This window comes from Cyrtonyx montezumae, unplaced genomic scaffold (genome assembly GCF_038088225.1).
Source record: "Cyrtonyx montezumae isolate F1298 unplaced genomic scaffold, pur_monq_1.0 scaffold_100, whole genome shotgun sequence".
In the NCBI taxonomy this organism is placed as follows: Eukaryota; Metazoa; Chordata; class Aves; order Galliformes; family Odontophoridae; genus Cyrtonyx; species Cyrtonyx montezumae.
This window is the reverse complement of record NW_027071827.1, coordinates 124090-143605: the sequence shown is the minus strand read 5'-3', so window position 1 is coordinate 143605 and position 19516 is coordinate 124090. Positions and strand designations below refer to the sequence as shown.

Here is a 19516-nt window from a genome sequence, read left to right as displayed (position 1 = left end):
GAAAGAGGTGGAAGGTGACGCAGGGCTTGGCACGGGCAGTTGGCACTGGCGGGGGATGCCCAAGCACACGATGCTGTCTGCTGCTCACGGGGTCGTTTGGGACTCGGGTTTGGTCCAGTGGGAAAGTTTAGAGGTCAGGAAGGTAAAGAGGACTTTAAAAGCTGCAGGGGGTGGCTTTCTGTCCCTGTGTGATGTCCCAGTGCTGGGGAAGCACTTCGCATCACCCCCAGCCAGCGACACCGAGCTGCCTTCCTTGCACCATCGCCGGCGGATGGGGAAGCCACGGCTCTCCTGACCAACACTCGCTGGTATCCAAAGCTCAGAGTGAGAGAAGAGGTGAAAGACCAACGGTGGTCCTTTATGGGCACCGTTGTGCTGTGCTCACAGTGCTCTGCTCGGGGCGTTTCGGGTCCTCGGTGCCAGCACTGAGCCAGCAGCAGCTCCAGGGCCCACACACACGCGTGTCTGTGTCCGTGTGTGTGCTCCCACATTTCGCTTCTCTCCGGGCAGCTCTGAGAGCTGAAGATCAAACCTCGTGCTTCAACCCAGGCATCGGGGAAAGTTATGGAGCAGATGATCTTGACGGAGATCACACGACACGTGCGTGGCAATAAAGGGATCAGACCCAGCCAGGGTTCAGCAGGGGCAGGTCGTGCTTGTCCAACCTCATCTCCTTCTGCGACTGGGTGACCAGACAGGTAGATGAGGGAGAGGCTGTTGGTGCAGTCTACCTGGACTTCAGCAAGGCCTTGACACGGTCTCCCACAGTATTCTCCTGGGGAAACGGGCAGCCCGTGCTGTGGACGGGTTCACTCTTGGGGTGCAGAGCTGGAGGGCTGTGCCCAGAGGGGGGTGGTGAAGGGAGTGAGGTCCAGCTGGCGTCCCGTTACCAGTGGTGTCCCCCAAGGGTCGGTTTTGGGGCCCATCTTGTTGAGTATCTTTATGGATGGCCTCGATGAGGGGATGGAGCGTACCCTCGGTCAGTTTGCAGAGGACACCGAGTTGGGAGGATGTGTCGATCCGCCTGAGGGGAGGGAGGCCCTGCAGAGGGACCTGGATAGGCTGAACTGCTGGGCTGAGCTCATGGGGTGAGGTTCAGTAAGGCCAAGTGCCGGGTGCTGCACTGTGGCCACCATAACCCCACGCAGTGCTAGAGGGGCAGAACGGCTCGAAGGGTGGAGAGAGGAAAAGGAGCTGGGGGTGTTGGGTGATGCTCGGCTCAACGTGAGCAGTGTGCCCACGTGGCCAAGAACGGCATCCTGGCCTGGGTCAGAGACAGTGCAGCCAGCAGGAGCAGGGAGCTGAGCATCCCCTGCGCTCAGCTCTGGTGCCGCGTTCAGTTTTGGGCCCCTCACTGCCAGAAGGACATGGAGGCCCTGGAGCGTGTTCAGAGAAGGGCAGCAAAACTGGGGAGGGGTCTGGGGCACCATGAGGAGCGGCTGAGGGAGCTGGGATGGGTGGGGGTGGGGAAGAGGAAGCTCAGAGGAGACCTCATTGCACTCTGCCGCTTCCTGAAGGGGGGCTGTGGTGAGGAGGGGGTGGGCCTCTTCTCCCTGATAAATAACGACAGGACGAGAGGGGACGGCCACAAGTTGTGCTGGGGGAGACTGAGATGAGATCAAGGAGGAATTTTGGCTCTGAAGGAGTGGTCAGGCCCTGGGATGGCCTGCCTGGGGAGGGGGGGGAGGCACCATCCCTAGCGCTGCTCAAGGAGCGTTTGGATGAGGTGCTGAGGGGTTGGATTGAGCAGCTGGGTAGGGATAGTGACAGGAGGAGGGTTGGACTGGATGATCTTGTAGCTCCTTTCCAACCTCATGAACCTATGAACCCACCCACAAGCCCCATGCTGCAGCCAGGCTCTTTGGGGAGCCCCCACAGAGGGATCTGTGGGGAGGACGCAGCTGAGCTTTGCTGCTCTGCACAGGGTGACGTTCAGAGCGTCGTCACCGTCCCCCCCCACATCTATCTGTGCACTTTGAGGCGTGTGGCTTGCTCCCAGCACCCTGCAAATATCAGCTCCCAGCTCCCACAACGCCTGCACCAGAGCCCAACGGGGGATGCTCCTCCACCAGGCCCCGAGCAGTGCCCCTCTCCCTGCACCTCCCACGAGGAGCAGCCTTCAGACCCCGAAAGCTCGCGACACATCGGGTCGGGCTCATCCCTGGGGTCACACCGAGGGGTCCTGGGGGGCCTCCCCGAGCTGCATCCCATCTCCCTCCTTCCCTGAGCGTGGGGCAGGGCGCTGCTGGGCTGCACTTCTCCACCTCTGTTCCTCCCTTTGGAGCTGCGAGGTCGCTTCGCTGCTTCCATCTGCTGGCAGAAATGTCACATCCTCTTGCACGCTCTGAAGGTTGGGAAGGGAAGGAGCTGATGTGATGCTGCGTGACTCGTTAATGAGTGTTTATCAGCTCATGACTGTTTCCCACGAACCAGAAAATCCAGTGCTTGAGTACCGCCAGCAGCCAACGCTCCGCAGATTCGATCTCGACGTCCTCTGGGTCAGAAATAAACCCTCCACGGATTCCTGCACCTGTGTGGCTTTGAGGTCGGGGGACTGCAGGGGTTTATTTTGGGGTGGGCTGACGCAGAGCTGCTTTTTGGGACGGGTGAGGAACGTGTCAAGCGATGCACGGCGCCGATGGGAACGCACGACCCCGCGTGCGGCCCTGAGATCTCAGCCTGGCTCCTCGGCAGCTCTCTGCGAAGCAGCTCACGTCTGCACCTCGTTTCCCATCACCTTTTTGGTTTCAGCTGAGATCGGGGTTAACACACATCCCCACGCGTGGGATGCTCTGATGGGAGGAACGTGACACTGCAGCTTCACCAACAAACAAGGCTTTCCTCATCAGATGGGGTGAGAGAGAAGTCCCAGCTCGGGTTCACTCCTTGGCAAACGCTGCCAGGTATCGCTGGGAGCAGCAGGAGAGCTCCTCTCCATCCCAGGAGCACTGTGATGAGCACTGTGGTGCCATGCCATCCAGCACGGCAATTGAGCAGCGGGTTGAAACACGCGCTCAGCGTGAGTTTATCTCCACTTAAACCAGCCCAAACCTGCCTGGAGTTTCACACAAGCATCACGAGATGCTGTCAGGGCCCTGGACTCGATGACAGCTCCGCTGGGGATGGATGCTCCCACGGCTGCGGCACGGACACGCACGCCCCACGTGGCTTTCCCAGCCACAGAGGCACAGCTCCCGAGTGTGACAACACTAAAAACACAGAGCTGGGGATCCCAAACCGCGCTTCCCAGCTGTCAGAAGGTTCAGCTCAAAGGCACAGAGGTGGCTGAGGCATGGAAAAGAGCTCTGCTTTTGGCTGAGCCATTCATTACGGGCACTTGTCGCGCCGCGGGGACAGGGAGGGAGCAGGAAAAGGGTCCAAAGGAAGCACTGGGGGAGGGTGGCACAGCCCCCTGTGCCCTCTCCAGGCGTTCAGGGGAGGAGAGGGACGCTTTGGAGCTGTGTTTTCTCCCCCTGCTTCACAAACAACGTGAGTAGGAACCAGTGACACAAGGATGCCACGAAACCCAGCGGGGCTGACTCAGCTGGCTTCCTCCACAGCAGAAAGGGTCATTTTCTTCCCCTCTCCACCACTTTTTGGGGTTTTTTTTTTGGGGGGGGGGTGTTATTTCGAGATGATGCAGGAGAGGAAGACAACGGAGCTCCCTACCTGCAGCTTCCGTGCCATGGCCACCACCTCGTGGTCAGCAGGGTTGTACTTGTAGCAGTTGGAAAACATCAGTCGCACGTCGGCGGCGAATTCCTGAGCATCTCTGTACTCCCGATTCTCCAGTTTGGACTAGAAAGGAGAGGAGAGAAAAGCTTCCTGCTACGAACAGCGTGACAGTAAGAGTGCAGCCAGGAGGGAAATACAGTAATCCAATCAAGGGATTGGCAGCTGAAAGGAGATCTGCTTGGGAGCCCGACTAAGCCTCTCCCCGTAACAAACCGTGCCAGTGTCCAGCAAGAGGAGCACCCCGTGGGCATCACCGTTGGTAATGTGGGGTGTGGAAAGGACCGTGTGCTCCTCAGGGCACTTTGGGGACAAGCCAGGGACGCACAGTGAACCCCTGATGGGATTACAGCTCAGGAAGACAGACATTTCTTAGCAGAAGTTGGCTTTGCACAGTGTGGTCCCACGGAGGAAGACCTGTGTGTGCTCATGGGCTATTTAAAACAGAGCTCTGCCAAGACAGGGGACGTCAGGACAGCCCTGGGGACACACCAGATGTCCCCCTGCTGGTGTAAGGCACCTCCGTGATGTCACACACACCTGGAGCACCACAGACAGGGGTGGGAGGGAGGATTTGCTGCTCCCCTTATGAAACCGACCCCAAAATTTGGGGGGGGGGGGGGGCTCGGCCCTGAGCCAAACTGCTCACAGAGAGCGTAGCCAAGAAGTGAAAGACTTCAATGCTTTGGGGGGGGGGGGAAATGGGGAGTGCTCTGCAGTTGGTGACTGCTGCAAACCACCTCTGCTGAACAGCAGCCGGACGTGGACGGGCAGCTCCAGTAGCACTGGGCCTTCATTTTAAGGGGAGGGAGAACGTTTTCGATCCTGATCCCTTTTTATTGCCGTGATTTCTGCTCTCTGAGGCCACCTCCTGGGCTAAGAGCAGACAGCGTACGTTCACACGCTCATGGAAATTGTAATAAAAACCCAACAAACCCACGCAGGCGTTTCCTAAGAGCCCTTCTGGAAGTGAGGAGGGGTTATTGCTCTGTTTCATCAGTACAGCAACAACAGGCAAACACGAGAACAACTGTACGGGAAGCCTGAGGCCAAAACCAGCCTGCAGGACACCAGAAGGTGCCGGGAAAACAAATCTCACGGTGGAAAAAATCACCTTTTTCTGCACAACCCACACCTCCACCACCCCCATCCCTCCCCTCCCTCGTAGCAGCGAGCTCACTTTGATGGTGCTCAGATCCATGGGATGTTTAATGATGTCGCAGTAATCGTGCAGGCCCAGTGCTTCCACGTCCACGGGTTTGTAGAAGGGCCACGCGTAGGCCGCGTGCTTCTTGGCAAACATCTCCTTGATGATGCCACTGCAGTACTTCAGCTGCTCAGACACTTTGCTGCTTTTTTCTACCATGTGCTGCTGGGAATCCGGCACGTCCTTCTTGGGGGGCTTCACCGGGCGGCTGCTTTCCCTCCTCGGACCCAGCTTGGTGGACTTGGGCTCGGTGGGCAGCGAGGACGACTCGTGAATCGGGTCGATGGTCGTCGGCGTGGTGGTGTCTGCTTTCCTCTTCACTCCTTTTTTCGTCTGCAATCAAGCCAAGGAATCGTTGTCAGTGAAACCCACCCTCCGCCGCGCCGCGCTGCTCGTGGGGTGAGTCGGGTCTGCCACCATTTATGGGTCAACCCATGGGATGGGAGCTGCTCGGCTCCACATCTACTGAAGGAGCTCTGCAGGAAGCTCTGTTTGGTTGGTAGCTCTGTTGTACCAAGAAAGGTCAGGAGCATGATTCACTCCTCAAGGCGAGGTTTATTCCTGAGTCACGCAGGACTTAAGGATTGGCTTTCAAGGGGATGAGCTCCACGTAAAGATGGGCAGAATCCATTGTGTGTAACAGCTGTGTCTGGCAGGGGCCGCCACTGGATCCAATTCTGCTCAGTAGAGAGGAGAATGGGATCGTGGAACCATGGATGGTTGGGTTGGAGGGGACCTTAAAGGTGGAAGGATGGGATGGTTGGGTTGGAAGGGACCTTAAAAGTGGAAGGATGGGATGGTTGGGTTGGAAGGGACCTTAAAGATCATGAAACCATTGATGGTTGGGTTGGAGGGGACGTTGAAGGTGGAAGGATGGGATGGTTGGGTTGGAAGGGACCTTAAAGATCATGAAACCATTGATGGTTGGGTTGGAGGGGACGTTGAAGGTGGAAGGATGGGATGGTTGGGTTGGAAGGGACCTTAAAGGTGGAAGGATGGGATGGTTGGGTTGGAGGGGACCTTAAAGGTGGAAGGATGGGATGGTTGGGTTGGAAGGGACCTTAAAGATCATGAAACCATTGATGGTTGGGTTGGAGGAAACGTTGAAGGTGGAAGGATGGGATGGTTGGGTTGGAGGGGACCTTAAAGGTGGAAGGATGGGATGGTTGGGTTGGAAGGGACCTTAAAGATCATGAAACCATTGATGGTTGGGTTGGAGGGGACGTTGAAGGTGGAAGGATGGGATGGTTGGGTTGGAGGGGACCTTAAAGGTGGAAGGATGGGATGGTTGGGTTGGAAGGGACCTTAAAGATCATGAAACCATTGATGGTTGGGTTGGAGGGGACGTTGAAGGTGGAAGGATGGGATGGTTGGGTTGGAAGGGACCTTAAAGGTGGAAGGATGGGATGGTTGGGTTGGAGGGGACCTTAAAGGTGGAAGGATGGGATGGTTGGGTTGGAAGGGACCTTAAAGATCATGAAACCATTGATGGTTGGGTTGGAGGGGACGTTGAAGGTGGAAGGATGGGATGGTTGGGTTGGAGGGGACCTTAAAGGTGGAAGGATGGGATGGTTGGGTTGGAAGGGACCTTAAAGGTGGAAGGATGGGATGGTTGGGTTGGAAGGGACCTTAAAGATCATGAAACCATTGATGGTTGGGTTGGAGGGGACGTTGAAGGTGGAAGGATGGGATGGTTGGGTTGGAAGGGACCTTAAAGGTGGAAGGATGGGATGGTTGGGTTGGAAGGGACCTTAAAGATCGTGGAACCATGGATGGTTGGGTTGGAGGGAGTCTTAAAGACCATAGCGATGGGATGGTTGGGTTGGAAGGGTCCTTGAAAATCATGGACCCATGGGATGGTTGGACTGGGGTGGGTTGGAGGGGTCCTTGAAGATCATGGAATGGTTGGTATGGAAAGGACCTTAAAGACCATGGACGCATGGGATGGTTGGGTTGGGGGGGTCCTTGAAGATCATGGAACCATGGGATGGTTGGGTTGGGTTGGAAAGGTCCTTGAAAATCATGGAACTATGGGATGGTTGGGTTGGGCTGGAAAGGTCCTTGAAGATCATGAAACCATGGGAGGGTTGGGTTGGGTTGGAAAGGTCCTTAAAGATCACAGAATGGTTGGGTTGGAAGGGCCCTTAAAGATCATGAAACCACAGCATCACATTATGGTTCAGTTGGAATGGAAGCACACTCTGCCCCCTCAGCCCTTCCCCAAAGCAGAGCTGCTCCAGCCCTCTGAGTAGGAAAGAAAACAGCAATCCTTGGACCAAACTGAGACCGTCTGCCCTAAAATAAAGAGTCCGGTGACGGAGACCCGGCACCGCTCACGCTTCCACCCCAACTACAAAGCCCCGAGCACTCACCTTGACGGGCTGAGCGGGCGTGGGGATGACGGGAGGGTGAGGCTGGATGGGCTGGGGGGCCGGGGCCGGCGGGGCGGGGGCCTGGGGGGCTGGTGGAGGTGGCACCGGGGGCTGTGGAGGCACCATCGTCATCATGGGGGTCGGGACGATGAGGTCGGGGGTGACAGCAGGGAAGGAATGGGTGGTCTGTGGGGCCTGGAGGTTCTGCTGTGGGGCCTGTGTCTGCGCCGGGGACGAGGCCTGGGTGGTGTTCTGTACCGTGGATGATCCTGGTTTGGATGTCACTGCGGAAAGGAAAGGAAGGAAGGGTTGTTTGTCTCTCCAAACTGAATGGGAAAACAGTGTTTCCTAACGAGTGAAAAAGAGTGTCGCTCGTTAGGGTAATGAATGCTTTGCAGATCTTGTTCTTGAGCAACCTGTCAGGGACAAACCCTCGTGGTGTTTCCCTCTCACAGCTTGATGGGAAAGATAGCAAACAAGCTCAGGACCACACTCGCTGAAAGGACCGAGGAGCAGCCCCAAGGCCACCTCCTCTCGTCTCCTTTTCCTTCTAGGAGCTGTCCCGGTGGCCAACCATTGCCCATGAGCCAGCAGTGTGCCCTGGTGGCCAAGAAGGCCGACAGGACCCCAGGGTGCATGGCCCAGAGCGTGGCCAGCAGGGTGGGGGAGGTGCTCCTCCCCTCTGCTCTGCACTGGAGAGGCCCCATCTGGAGCACCGGGCCCCCCAGGTCAGAGCTGAGCAGGAACTGCTGGAGAGAGCCCAGTGGAGGGCGGTGGGGACCTGGAGGATCTCCTGATGGAGAAGGTTGAGAAGGATTTGTTCAGCTCTGCTCAGTACCCCAAGGGCTGGAGCCAGGAGGATGAGGCCAGGCTGCACTGAGTGGTGCCCAGGGACAGGACGGGGGCACTGGGCACGCGCTGCCGCCTCGTGGCCAACTGTTGGGTCGATCTGTTGGCCACCACAGTCCTTCTTGGCCACCAGGGCACCCTTTGGCTCGTGGTCAACTGCTGGGTCAACCGTTGGCCACCAGGACCACCCCTCTCCATCCCCTTCCCACCGCACATCCCCAGCGTGGATGGATGCGTGCAGTTCTTCCTCCCCAGGTGCGTCGGGACACCCGTGGGGGGGCAGCCACCCCTCCCAGCTCTGTGCCACGCACTCCATCCCTTCACCTGCTCCTTGATGGAGCTGCTGAAGAAGCCTGGCCCCAGGAGCAGCCCAGCAGCGTTACCTGCTTCCTTCCGAGCACGTCCTCTCCCCTTCGTCTGGGCTATAACGATTTCCGTTTCCTCCTGCGTCATTTCAGAGATTTTCTGCAGGAAGAGCTTTTCTAGAGCTTCTGCCATTAAGACTATGTCATCTCCTGGCTGGATGAATAAGAGACAATACGTCAGGCAAGGCACGTCTCTACGCAAAGGACTGCTACGCTCTAAACACAACGGGATCGTCTTTAAGGCTCTGCCTGCTCTCCTTCAACGTTTCCCACCGAGTTTAAATCGTCAGGACAAATTAAAAAGGAACCAGAAACCATTCTGAACAGCTTCCTGTGAGCCAACGGTGGAGCTCTAACAGTGATCCTGGTCGTCTCCCAGCTCTGCAGCTCCTGCAGCTCCGCTTTAGCACGTCCTTATCTTTACTTTTATCCACTATTTCCGCTGCCAGCACTCAGGGTGCGAAGAGTCCTTGCCCTGAAGCGCTTACACCGTAAAGGCACAGGGAGATGATGGGCAGGGACTTGTCAACAGCAGTTATCTGACACAGCTGCTGCTTTCTGGATAGAGGAAAAAAGAGGGGAAGAGTGGGAGATGAGGGCAGCGAGGAGCTGGCTCTGCTGCCCAGAGCTGTGGGTGCCCCATTCCTGGAGGTTCATAAGGTTGGAAAGGAGCTACAAGATCATCCAGTCCAACCCTCCTCCTGTCACCATCCCTACCCAACTACTCAATCCAATCCCTAAATGGGTCCCTATGGGTCTCTATGGGTCCCTATGGGTCTCTGTGGGTCCCTATGGGTCTCTATAGGTTCATAGGTTCATAAGGTTGGAAAGGACCTACAAGATCATCCAGTCCAACCATCCTCCTGTCACCATCCCTACACAACTACTCAATCCAATCCCTAAATGGGTCCCTATGGGTCTCTGTGGGTCCCTATGGGTCTCTATAGGTTCATAGGTTCATAAGGTTGGAAAGGAGCTACAAGATCATCCAGTCCAACCATCCTCCTGTCACCATCCCTACACAACTACTCAATCCAATCCCTAAATGGGTCCCTATGGGTCTCTGTGGGTCCCTATGGGTCTCTATAGGTTCATAAGGTTGGAAAGGAGCTACAAGATCATCCAGTCCAACCATCCTCCTGTCACCATCCCTACCCAACTACTCAATCCAAACCCTAAATGGGTCCCTATGGGTCTCTGTGGGTCCCTATGGGTCTCTATAGGTTCATGAGGTTGGAAAGGAGCTACAAGATCATCCAGTCCAACCCTCCTCCTGTCACTATCCCTACCCAACTGCTCAATCCAACCCCTCAGCACCTCATCCAAACGCTCCTTGAGCAGCGCTAGGGACGGTGCCTCCCCCCCCTCCCCAGGCAGGCCATCCCAGGGCCTGACCACTCCTTCAGAGCCAAAATTCCTCCTCAGCTCTCATCTCAGTCTCCCCCAGCACAACTTGTGGCCGTCCCCTCTCGTCCTGTCGTTATTTATCAGGGAGAAGAGGCCCACCCCCTCCTCACCACAGCCCCCCTTCAGGAAGCGGCAGAGTGCAGTGAGGTCTCCTCTGAGCCTCCTCTTCCCCACCCCCACCCATCCCAGCTCCCTCAGCCGTTCCTCATGGTGCCCCAGACCCCTCCCCAGTTTTGCTGCCCTTCTCTGAACACGCTCCAGGGCCTCCATGTCCTTCTGGCAGTGAGGGGCCCAAAACTGAACGCGGCACCAGAGCTGAGCGCAGGGGATGCTCAGCTCCCTGCTCCTGCTGGCTGCACTGTCTCTGACCCAGGCCAGGATGCCGTTCTTGGCCACGTGGGCACACTGCTCACGTTGAGCCGAGCATCACCCAACACCCCCAGCTCCTTTTCCTCTCTCCACCCTTCGAGCCGTTCTGCCCCTCTAGCACTGCGTGGGGTTATGGTGGCCACAGTGCAGCACCCGGCACTTGGCCTTACTGAACCTCACCCCATTGAGCTCAGCCCAGCTGCTCAGCCGATCCAGGTCCCTCTGCAGGGCCTCCCTCCCCTCAGGCGGATCGACACATCCTCCCAACTCGGTGTCCTCTGCAAACTGACCGAGGGTACACTCCATCCCCTCATCGAGGCCATCCATAAAGATACTCAACAAGATGGGCCCCAAAACCGACCCTTGGGGGACACCACTGGTAACGGGACGCCAGCTGGACCTCACTCCCTTCACCACCCCCCTCTGGGCACGGCCCTCCAGCTCTGCACCCCAAGAGTGAACCCGTCCACAGCACGGGCTGCCCGTTTCCTCAGGAGAATACTGTGGGAGACCGTGTCAAGGCCTTGCTGAAGTCCAGGTAGACTGCACCAACAGCCTCTCCCTCATCTACCTGTCTGGTCACCCAGTCGCAGAAGGCGATGAGGTTGGGGATGAGGGTGTCCGTGGCCGTCCCACCACTCTGCAGTTAAATCATCGTGGACTCTTCCAACACGACCCACTGTATCACTGTACCATCTTCAAGGCCCCTTCCAAAGCAACGCATCCCATCACGGCTCTGTGATCCCTAAGGATCACAAGGAAATGCTTCCCACGCGCTGGGGAAGGAGAGGAAGTGGGTTTGTGGAGAGTGGGGAGGCCAAGACCTTGGCCTGGTGCTAGACAAGGCCAGTCCTTGCAGACTGGAGGAGGGAGGGGGACAAAGCGTGGTCATCAACGCTTCGTTGATGAGCTCTGAATTAATTGGAGTGGCTGCGTGGCACAGGGCTGGGTTTTCACACCGAAACACGATGGGAAATGATGAGAAGGGGAAGAACCAATGCAAAAGGCACCAACGAGGCCTGCGCGTTGGCCTGGAGGCTTTCTGCTTTGCTTTGCAGCACGGGAGGGCATCCAGCAAGCAACCAAGAGCTTCCAGGAGCGACGGGAAGATGAGACACGATGGCACCTTGCAGCGTGACCCAAAACACGTTTCTTGAGTACAGGAGGGTGGGGGAGAAAGCACAGAGAAGGCACTGCAGTGGGAAACTGGGGAAAACGTGGCAGTACATAAGGCAGACACTGAGGTGTGCGTGCGTGGTCTGAAGCCCTCGGAGCCTCATTCCAGCTGCACGGTGCTGGCACGAAGCAGAGATGGCGAAGGCCACGGGCACTGCTTGGACCGAAACGAGACGACACAAGAACGTCAAACCCAAATAAAACTCAAATATCTCCAGGAAGGAGCAGTGCCTGCCGGGGCCTGAAGTCGTTGCGGGTTCAAGAAGGAAGGCAAACCTTGAGAAATAACCCACAGCGGTCACCGTGGGATGGTTTTGAGGGTTGGAGGAAGAAGAGGCAACTTTGGGGAGTTAAGAGGGGAGGGAAGGAGCCACGGCTGCCTGCTAGCACTACAGCTAGCTGAACAACCCATCCGGAACAAACCAGAGAGGAGGAGGAGGAGAACACGGAGGCTGAAGCAGCAGGGAAAGGCTGAGGGGCAGAGAGAAGAGCTGGGAGCAACAGGGAGGGCAGGGACGCCTCGTGCTGCGGCCACGGCGTGCTGGCTCCTGCTCTGAGGACAGCACAGAACTCCCCGTTGCTGTCTGTTGTTGGTTTTGCTGCTCGGCAGAAGAGGAGAGGTCTCTGCAGCACCTCCAGCTCCCAGCAGCGCGGCCTCTGCCCGTGGGGTGACTCTGCAGAGCACCCAAACCCTGCACTGATGCTCAGCTCCTTTTTCCCCAACCCATCAGGGGCGGCTCCCTGGCACTCCACACCCCCCAATTCCTGCACCCCAGACGGTTGTGTAAGTGCAGATGAAGCTGTTTCCAGGCTGCTTCTGCTGTCTGGAGGGGAATCTTCTGGAAGCAGGGCTGTGCAGGAGGCTCTGCTCTCGGGAGCAGTCTCTTTTCCCCACCATCAGACACGTGGCTTTGTCACTACGAGGGACAGAGTGTCCTCCAAACCTCTGTACCACTGCTCGAGTGGCAAGAAGTCCTTTTCTCACTTCAAAAGGGATCAGGGCCCGGTGGCCTCTGCTAATTCCTGCCCCAACTCAGTGCTCCTTACAACAAGAAATGCACTTCAGGGCTGGCACCAAGGAGAAGAGCAGATCCCCTCTGAAAGCACAGAGGAACTCATCATACCTTGTTGTAGATGTAACAGTTCGTAAACATTGTGTTAAAGTCCTGGATGCACTCTTGAGCGTTCCAGTAGTAGTTATTCTCCAAGCGTTTCTTTATTGTTCCCATGTCCATCGGGGTTTTAATGATCTTATAGTAATCCTGGGGAGGGCCAAGAGGAAAAGGTCAGCACAGGGAGCAGGATGGGATCCCAACCAACACCAAAACCCAGCACAGGGAGCAGGATGGGATCCCAACCAGCCCCAAAATCCAGCACAGGGAGCAGGATGGGATCCCCCAAACTCAGCCCCAAGAGTACCCCAAAACCCAGCACAGGGAGCAGGATGGGATCCCAACCAACCCCATAATCCAGCACAGGGAGCAGGATGGGACCCCAACACAATCCCATAATCCAGCACAGGGAGCAGGATGGGACCCCAACCAACCCCAAAAGCCAGCACAGGGAGCAGGATGGGATCCCAACCAACCCCATAATCCAGCACAGGGAGCAGGATGGGATCCCAACCAACCCCATAATCCAGCACAGGGAGCAGGATGGGATCCCAACCAACCCCAAAATCCAGCACAGGGAGCAGGATGGGATCCCAACACAATCCCATAATCCAGCACAGGGAGCAGGATGGGATCCCAACCAACCCCATAATCCAGCACAGGGAGGAGGATGGGATCCCAACCAACCCACAATCCAGCACAGGGAGCAGGATGGGATCCCAACCAACCCCATAATCCAGCACAGGGAGCAGGATGGGATCCCAACCAACCCCATAATCCAGCACAGGGAGCAGGATGGGATCCCAACCAACCCACAATCCAGCACAGGGAGCAGGATGGGATCCCAACCAACCCATAATCCAGCACAGGGAGCAGGATGGGATCCCAACCAACCCCATAATCCAGCACAGGGAGCAGGATGGGATCCCAACCAGCCCCAAAATCCAGCACAGGGAGCAGGATGGGATCCCAACCAACCCCAAAACCCAGCACAGGGAGCAGGATGGGACCCCAACACAATCCCATAATCCAGCACAGGGAGCAGGATGGGATCCCAACCAACCCCAAAACCCAGCACAGGGAGCAGGATGGGATCCCAACCAACCCCAAAACCCAGCACAGGGAGCAGGATGGGATCCCAACCAACCCCAAAATCCAGCACAGGGAGCAGGATGGGATCCCAACCAACCCATAATCCAGCACAGGGAGCAGGATGGGATCCCAACACAATCCCATAATCCAGCACAGGGAGCAGGATGGGATCCCAACACAATCCCATAATCCAGCACAGGGAGCAGGATGGGATCCCCCAAACTCAGCTCCAACAGCAAAGTGCTCAGGATGGGATCCCCCAAACTCAGCCCCAACTGAACCCCAAATCCCAGCACAGTGCTCAGGATGGGATCCCCCAAACTCAGCCCCAGCAGAACCCCAAATCCCAGCACAGGGAGTAGGATGGGATCCCCCAAACTCAGCCCCAGCAGAACCTCAAAACCCAGCACAGTGCTCAGGATGGGATCCCCCAATCTCAGCCCCAAGAGTACCCCAAAACCCAGCACAGTGCTCAGGATGGGATCCCCCAAACTCAGCCCCAGCAGAACCCCAAAACCCAGCACAGTGCTCAGGATGGGATCCCCCAAACTCAGCCCCAGCAGAACCCCAAAACCCAGCACAGTGCTCAGGATGGGATCCCCCAAACTCAGCCCCAGCAGAACCCCAAAACCCAGCACAGTGCTCAGGATGGGATCCCCCAAACTCAGCCCCAAGAGTACCCCACAACCCCCTCTCCCCCCCCAGACGTTTCTCTGAGCCCCCCACCCCCTCTGCTGTGATTTATCAGGGAAACCCTGCAGAACCCTTTTCCTGAGCACGAAGGGCTCAGTGGTGAGAGCTGACGGCTGATGCTGCGCTCTCCTCCGGGCTTTTGTTCCCAGGGAGTGATTCCCCTCGGCCACAAAACTGACCTCAGCTGCTGGGGATCCCCAACGGGGCCGAGGGAGTGCTACAAATCCTACAAATCCCACTTGAAACGATTGACCCCGAGGTCGTGCCCCCCACGCATCCAACAGAGGAAATCAGATTCACTCTGAGCCCATTAAAGGCGTCCGGATAATATAAAGGTGCTGCTATTTATAGGCATTGTGTTGAGGAAAAAAAAAAAAGAGGATTGGAAATGCTGTTGCTACAGAACCCAGAGCTGTCTGTGGGTTTCTGCTGCAAAGAAATTAAACGGCCCAACACTCATGGGATAGAGAGCTCCTCAGTTTCCCCTCTGCTCTGCACTGGGGAGGCCTCATCTGGAGCACTGGGCCCCACAGTTCAGGGCAGGTGGGGAAATGCTGGAGAGGGCCCACTCTGGTCCACCTCCATACCCACGGAAGAACCAGAGCCCCGTGGATGTGACAAAAACCCCACAGAAACGGAGCCCAAAAACACCTTGCTGCTTTGAGAGTGATCTGGAGGACCCCAGAACGTGAAGTGGGATCCCCACGCGGAAAGCTGACGCGTGCCACCGTTTGTTCAGGGTCACCTGGAATGCAATCTCAGTGGACAGAGCCCCCAAACAGAGAGGAGGTGGGGTCTCCTTCTGTGGGGAGATCCAAACCCCACCTGGATGCGACCCCGAGCTCCGTGCTGCAGGGAAAACGAGGTCGGACCGGGGGAGCCCCAGTCCCCAAGCCCTACAGCTCTGGGACTCTGCCCTCCTAAAATCCAAACCATCAGCTGAAGCACCCGGTCAAACCTCCTCTGGCATCTCCTTGCCAAAGCTGTGGGTGCTTGTGGCACGAAGGTGAACACCCACCCACCCATCCTCCCACGTTCCCACCGGGAGAGAAAAGCCCGAGTGTACTCACGGGGAGGTTCAGCTTGACAGCATCCACGGGCTGCTGGAAAGGCCACGCAAACTGGTGCTTCCATAGCGTTTTGAGCACCACCTTGAGCAGGTACTGCAGCTGGTTGGTCTGCCGCTTGGGTTTGTTGGGGTTGGAGGTCTCTGGAGGAGGGGGGTTGACGCCGACGGTGCTGCCTTGCTGGGGTTGCGCCTGCGCCTGCGCCGTCGACATCTGGGTGGCTTCGAGGCCGTCGCCCATCACTGGCAGGTTTCTCAGTCTCGTCCCGGGGCCGCTCTCTGCAGACATGCTATTGATCCCATTGCATTCCTCACCAGACACCCTGCAAGGAACGGAGGGGGGGGGGTCACTCCTCGCTCTGCTTTTAGGGTGGAGGCGTGGCGAGGGGGAGCTGCGCTCTGCACCCCCGGGGCACTGCTGCGGTGTCTGAGGGCACGCAGCCACCCAGCTGGGCCAGGAGTCTGGAGCCTGGGCCAAGGAAGGGCCACGTGCCGCCTCACCCGTGCCACGCAGCGGCGTTCAGCCCCGCAGCGAGCGCTGCTTCGAGCCCTGCTCTGCCCTGACCTGCTCAGTACCAACTCCGCTCTCGGGAGCGGTTTTTTATCCCCTGCATCACACCGGTGACTTTCAAAGGGCCGACGGGTTACGGGGCTGACGAGGCTCAAAGGAGCAAAGCTGCGGGCGAAGAGAGGGAAAAACGCCAAGGTTTGGTTCGCCCGCGCACGACTGAGCGCTGGAGCACCCATCTCAGTTCAGATCCCCCCCGCCACGTCAGCTCCCCCCCCCCAAAAAATTTGATCCTAAATTCCTCTTTTTAGGCCGCGTTGAGCTTTGGGAGCTGTTTTTGAGCTTTTGGGAGCTCCGCCTTTGGTGGGTGACTCAAATACCATCCTCCAGAGCCAAGGTATCGATCACAGCGCGTTTCCGTTGGCTCGGAGGTGTTGCTCCAGGGCTTAACTCAGCAGCCACCTCAGCCCACAAACCTCCATCAGCAACGGGAACCGCGTCCCCACCGGGAACTCTCACCCTGCCCCAAATCTGCACCGATCCCTCCCGCGTTCACCCCGGGCAAACGGAGCACGCTGGGAGCTTGGGATTAAAGACGGCAGCGCAGTTTTGTGCAAGACCGAGTTCGAGTGGCAGCTGGGGAGGCCGAGGAAGGAAGCAGCAGCTCCTGGACGCGGCCCCCGGGGTCTCTGAGTGCTGAGCTGGCTGAGAGCCGGAGTTCAGAGCTCTGTGTGAAGCCCCACGTGAGCTTCGTCCCGCGCTGCTTTTCTCCCCCATCCGTGCAGTCTCACACACGATGCCATTTGGGATGCGATGCGGATTTTCCCATTGCAGCATGTGCCTGTGGGATGAGCTGAGCTGGGCCTGGGATGCTCTGCGTGGGGCAGGAGGGCCCTTCCCTACTGGTGGCTGAGCCAAAGGGATCCTCTTCCCCTCACGGAAGGGGCTCTGCCACACCTTTCTGGAAACTTCCTTCCTCAAATTGCTCGCCTCCAGGGCCCCGCCGAGAGCCCGCTCCTCCCTGCCCAGCCCTGGTTGAAAAACCCAGAGATGGGGGGCAGAGGGCGCCCCGATCGCACGTGATGCCAGCAGTGACGCTGAGCAATGGGTGACGTACGGGGAGGGGCGGAACCTGCAGCGCTACCACGTGCAACAAGTATAAGGTATATACTACACCTATATAATGTATAATGAAGTACTAGAAGACATAACCTATAGAATAAGGTATAAACTATACCTATATAATATATAATGAAGTACTAGAAGACATAACCTATAGAGTAAGATATAAACTATACCTATATGGTATGTAATATAGCATTGTAACACAGGACCTATAGAATAAGGTATATACTACGCCTATATAATATATAATGAAGAACTAGAAGACATAACCTATAGAATAAGATATAAACTATACCTATATGGTATGTAATATAGCATTGTAACACAGGACCTATAGAAAAAGATATATACTATACCTGTATAATATATAATGAAGTACTAGAAGACATAACCTATAGAATAAGGTATAAACGATACCTATATGGTATGTAATATAGCATTGTAACACAGGACCTATAGAATAAGGTATATACTACGCCTATATAATATATAATGAAGAACTAGAAGACATAACCTATAGAATAAGGTATAAACTATACCTATATGGTATGTAATATAGCATTGTAACACAGGACCTATAGAATAAGGTATATACTACACCTGTATAATGTATAATGAAGTACTAGAAGACATAACCTATAGAATAAGGTATAAACTATACCTATATGGTATGTAATATAGCATTGTAACACAGGACCTATAGAATAAGATATAAACTATACCTATATGGTTATGTAATATAGCACTGTAATGCATAACCTATAGAATAAGGCATAATCTATGCCTATATAATATGTAATACAGTACTGTAAGACATAACCTATAGAATAAGGTACATACTACACCTATATGTCATACAGTACTATAATAAACTATAGATTAAGGTATATACTACACCTATATAATACGTAATAAAGTACTAGAACACATAACCTATAGAATAAGGTTACCTATAAGGTTTACTATACCTATATAAGGTTTACTATACCTATATAAGGTTTACTATACCTATATAATATGTCATACAGTACCATAATAAACTATAGATTAAGGTATATACTACACCTGTGTGGTATGTAACATGGTACTGTAAGACATAACCTATAGATTAAGGTATATACTACACCTATATGGTATGTGATATAGTACTGTAGCACGTAACCTATAGAATAAGGTATAAATTATGCCTATATAATATGTAATACAGCACTACAACTATAGATTGAGGTGTAATCTATGCCTATATAATAAGTAATATAGTACTGAGACAGACAATAAAGTACAATCTACGGCTATATAATGTAATATAGCACTGTGACAGATCACAGATTAAGGTATAACCTATATAATGCAGTATAATATATTAATATATAACCTATATAATATGCAATACAGTGCTATAATGCATACAATAAAGAGCCACGTGCTATATATTCCTATACAATATGTGATACTGTGCTATCATCCATAGAATAGAGAGCACTTTAGCCCTGTGCAAGAAGCAATGCAGTGCTATAGGATCCAAACCACGAGCTGCTATCTCTGCCTATATATAATACACAGCACTATGATATAGGAAATATAGATTAAGGGATAAGCCGATGAAACATAACAGTGCCGTGACACGCAGAGTGAGGCACGCCCTCCCCACAATCCTCGCACTCATTAACTCCACACGCACTGCGGACAGCATCATCACGGCCCCGACGCTTCGTTAGCGCTCAGCTTGGCTCACTAAGGGCGGGCTGACTTCTTCCTCCCCTTCCCACGTGTGGAAAAGCCACGGGGGCTGACAGGCCCACCCCCCAAAGGCCCCCACGCGCCGTCAGAATCGTGGGAGGGTCCCACCCCCCTGCGAAGCAGCCCCCCACACCTCAGCTATTCATCAACCTGCATCAGATCCCCTCTCAGTCTTCTCAAGGCCCAACAGACCCGGTCCACTCCTCCTTTCTTCACGGGGGAGATCCTCCAGGCCCTTCCCCACCCCCGTGGTCCTGTGCTGGACTGAGACCCCTTGTAATGCACCCCAGGATGCCACTGGCCCTCTTGGCCACACTGCTGGCTCGTGGTCAAGCTGTTTGCACCCAGGTCTCTCTCTCTCCTCACCCCCCCCCCCCCCCCCCAGCCCGTACTGCTGCACGCAATTATTCCCCCCCCCTAGGTGCAAGACCCTCGCTTTTGTTAAAACCTCATCTGCTTTCTTCCTGCCCAGCTCTTGCTGAATGGCAGCGCAGCCCCCCAACTTCAGATCACCAGCAAAACGCTCAGGGTGGCCCCCATCCCCTCACTGGTCCCACACCAGACCCAGCCCGGACCCCCGGGGGTGGGGGGGGACAAACTGCTGGTTACAGCCCTCCAACCACGACCCTCTCTCAGCCCACTTCGTTGCCCACTCATCTATCCCACACTTCCTCAGCTTTGTCAGATCAGTGCAGGAGTGAGA

At 55.5% G+C, this 19516-nt stretch overlaps 1 protein-coding gene across 1 annotated transcript in view; it reads right to left on the bottom strand.

Moving 5' to 3' along the window:
- The window catches only part of LOC136044057 (bromodomain-containing protein 4-like), a 58317-nt gene that overhangs the window by 20100 nt on the left and 18701 nt on the right, over positions 1-19516 (bottom strand). The window contains 6 exon segments of the mRNA XM_065729117.1: positions 3670-3798; positions 4913-5272; positions 7312-7595; positions 8544-8679; positions 12602-12739; positions 15445-15763. Coding sequence (XP_065585189.1) covers positions 3670-3798; positions 4913-5272; positions 7312-7595; positions 8544-8679; positions 12602-12739; positions 15445-15729 — 1332 coding nt within the window. The 5' untranslated portion in view covers positions 15730-15763.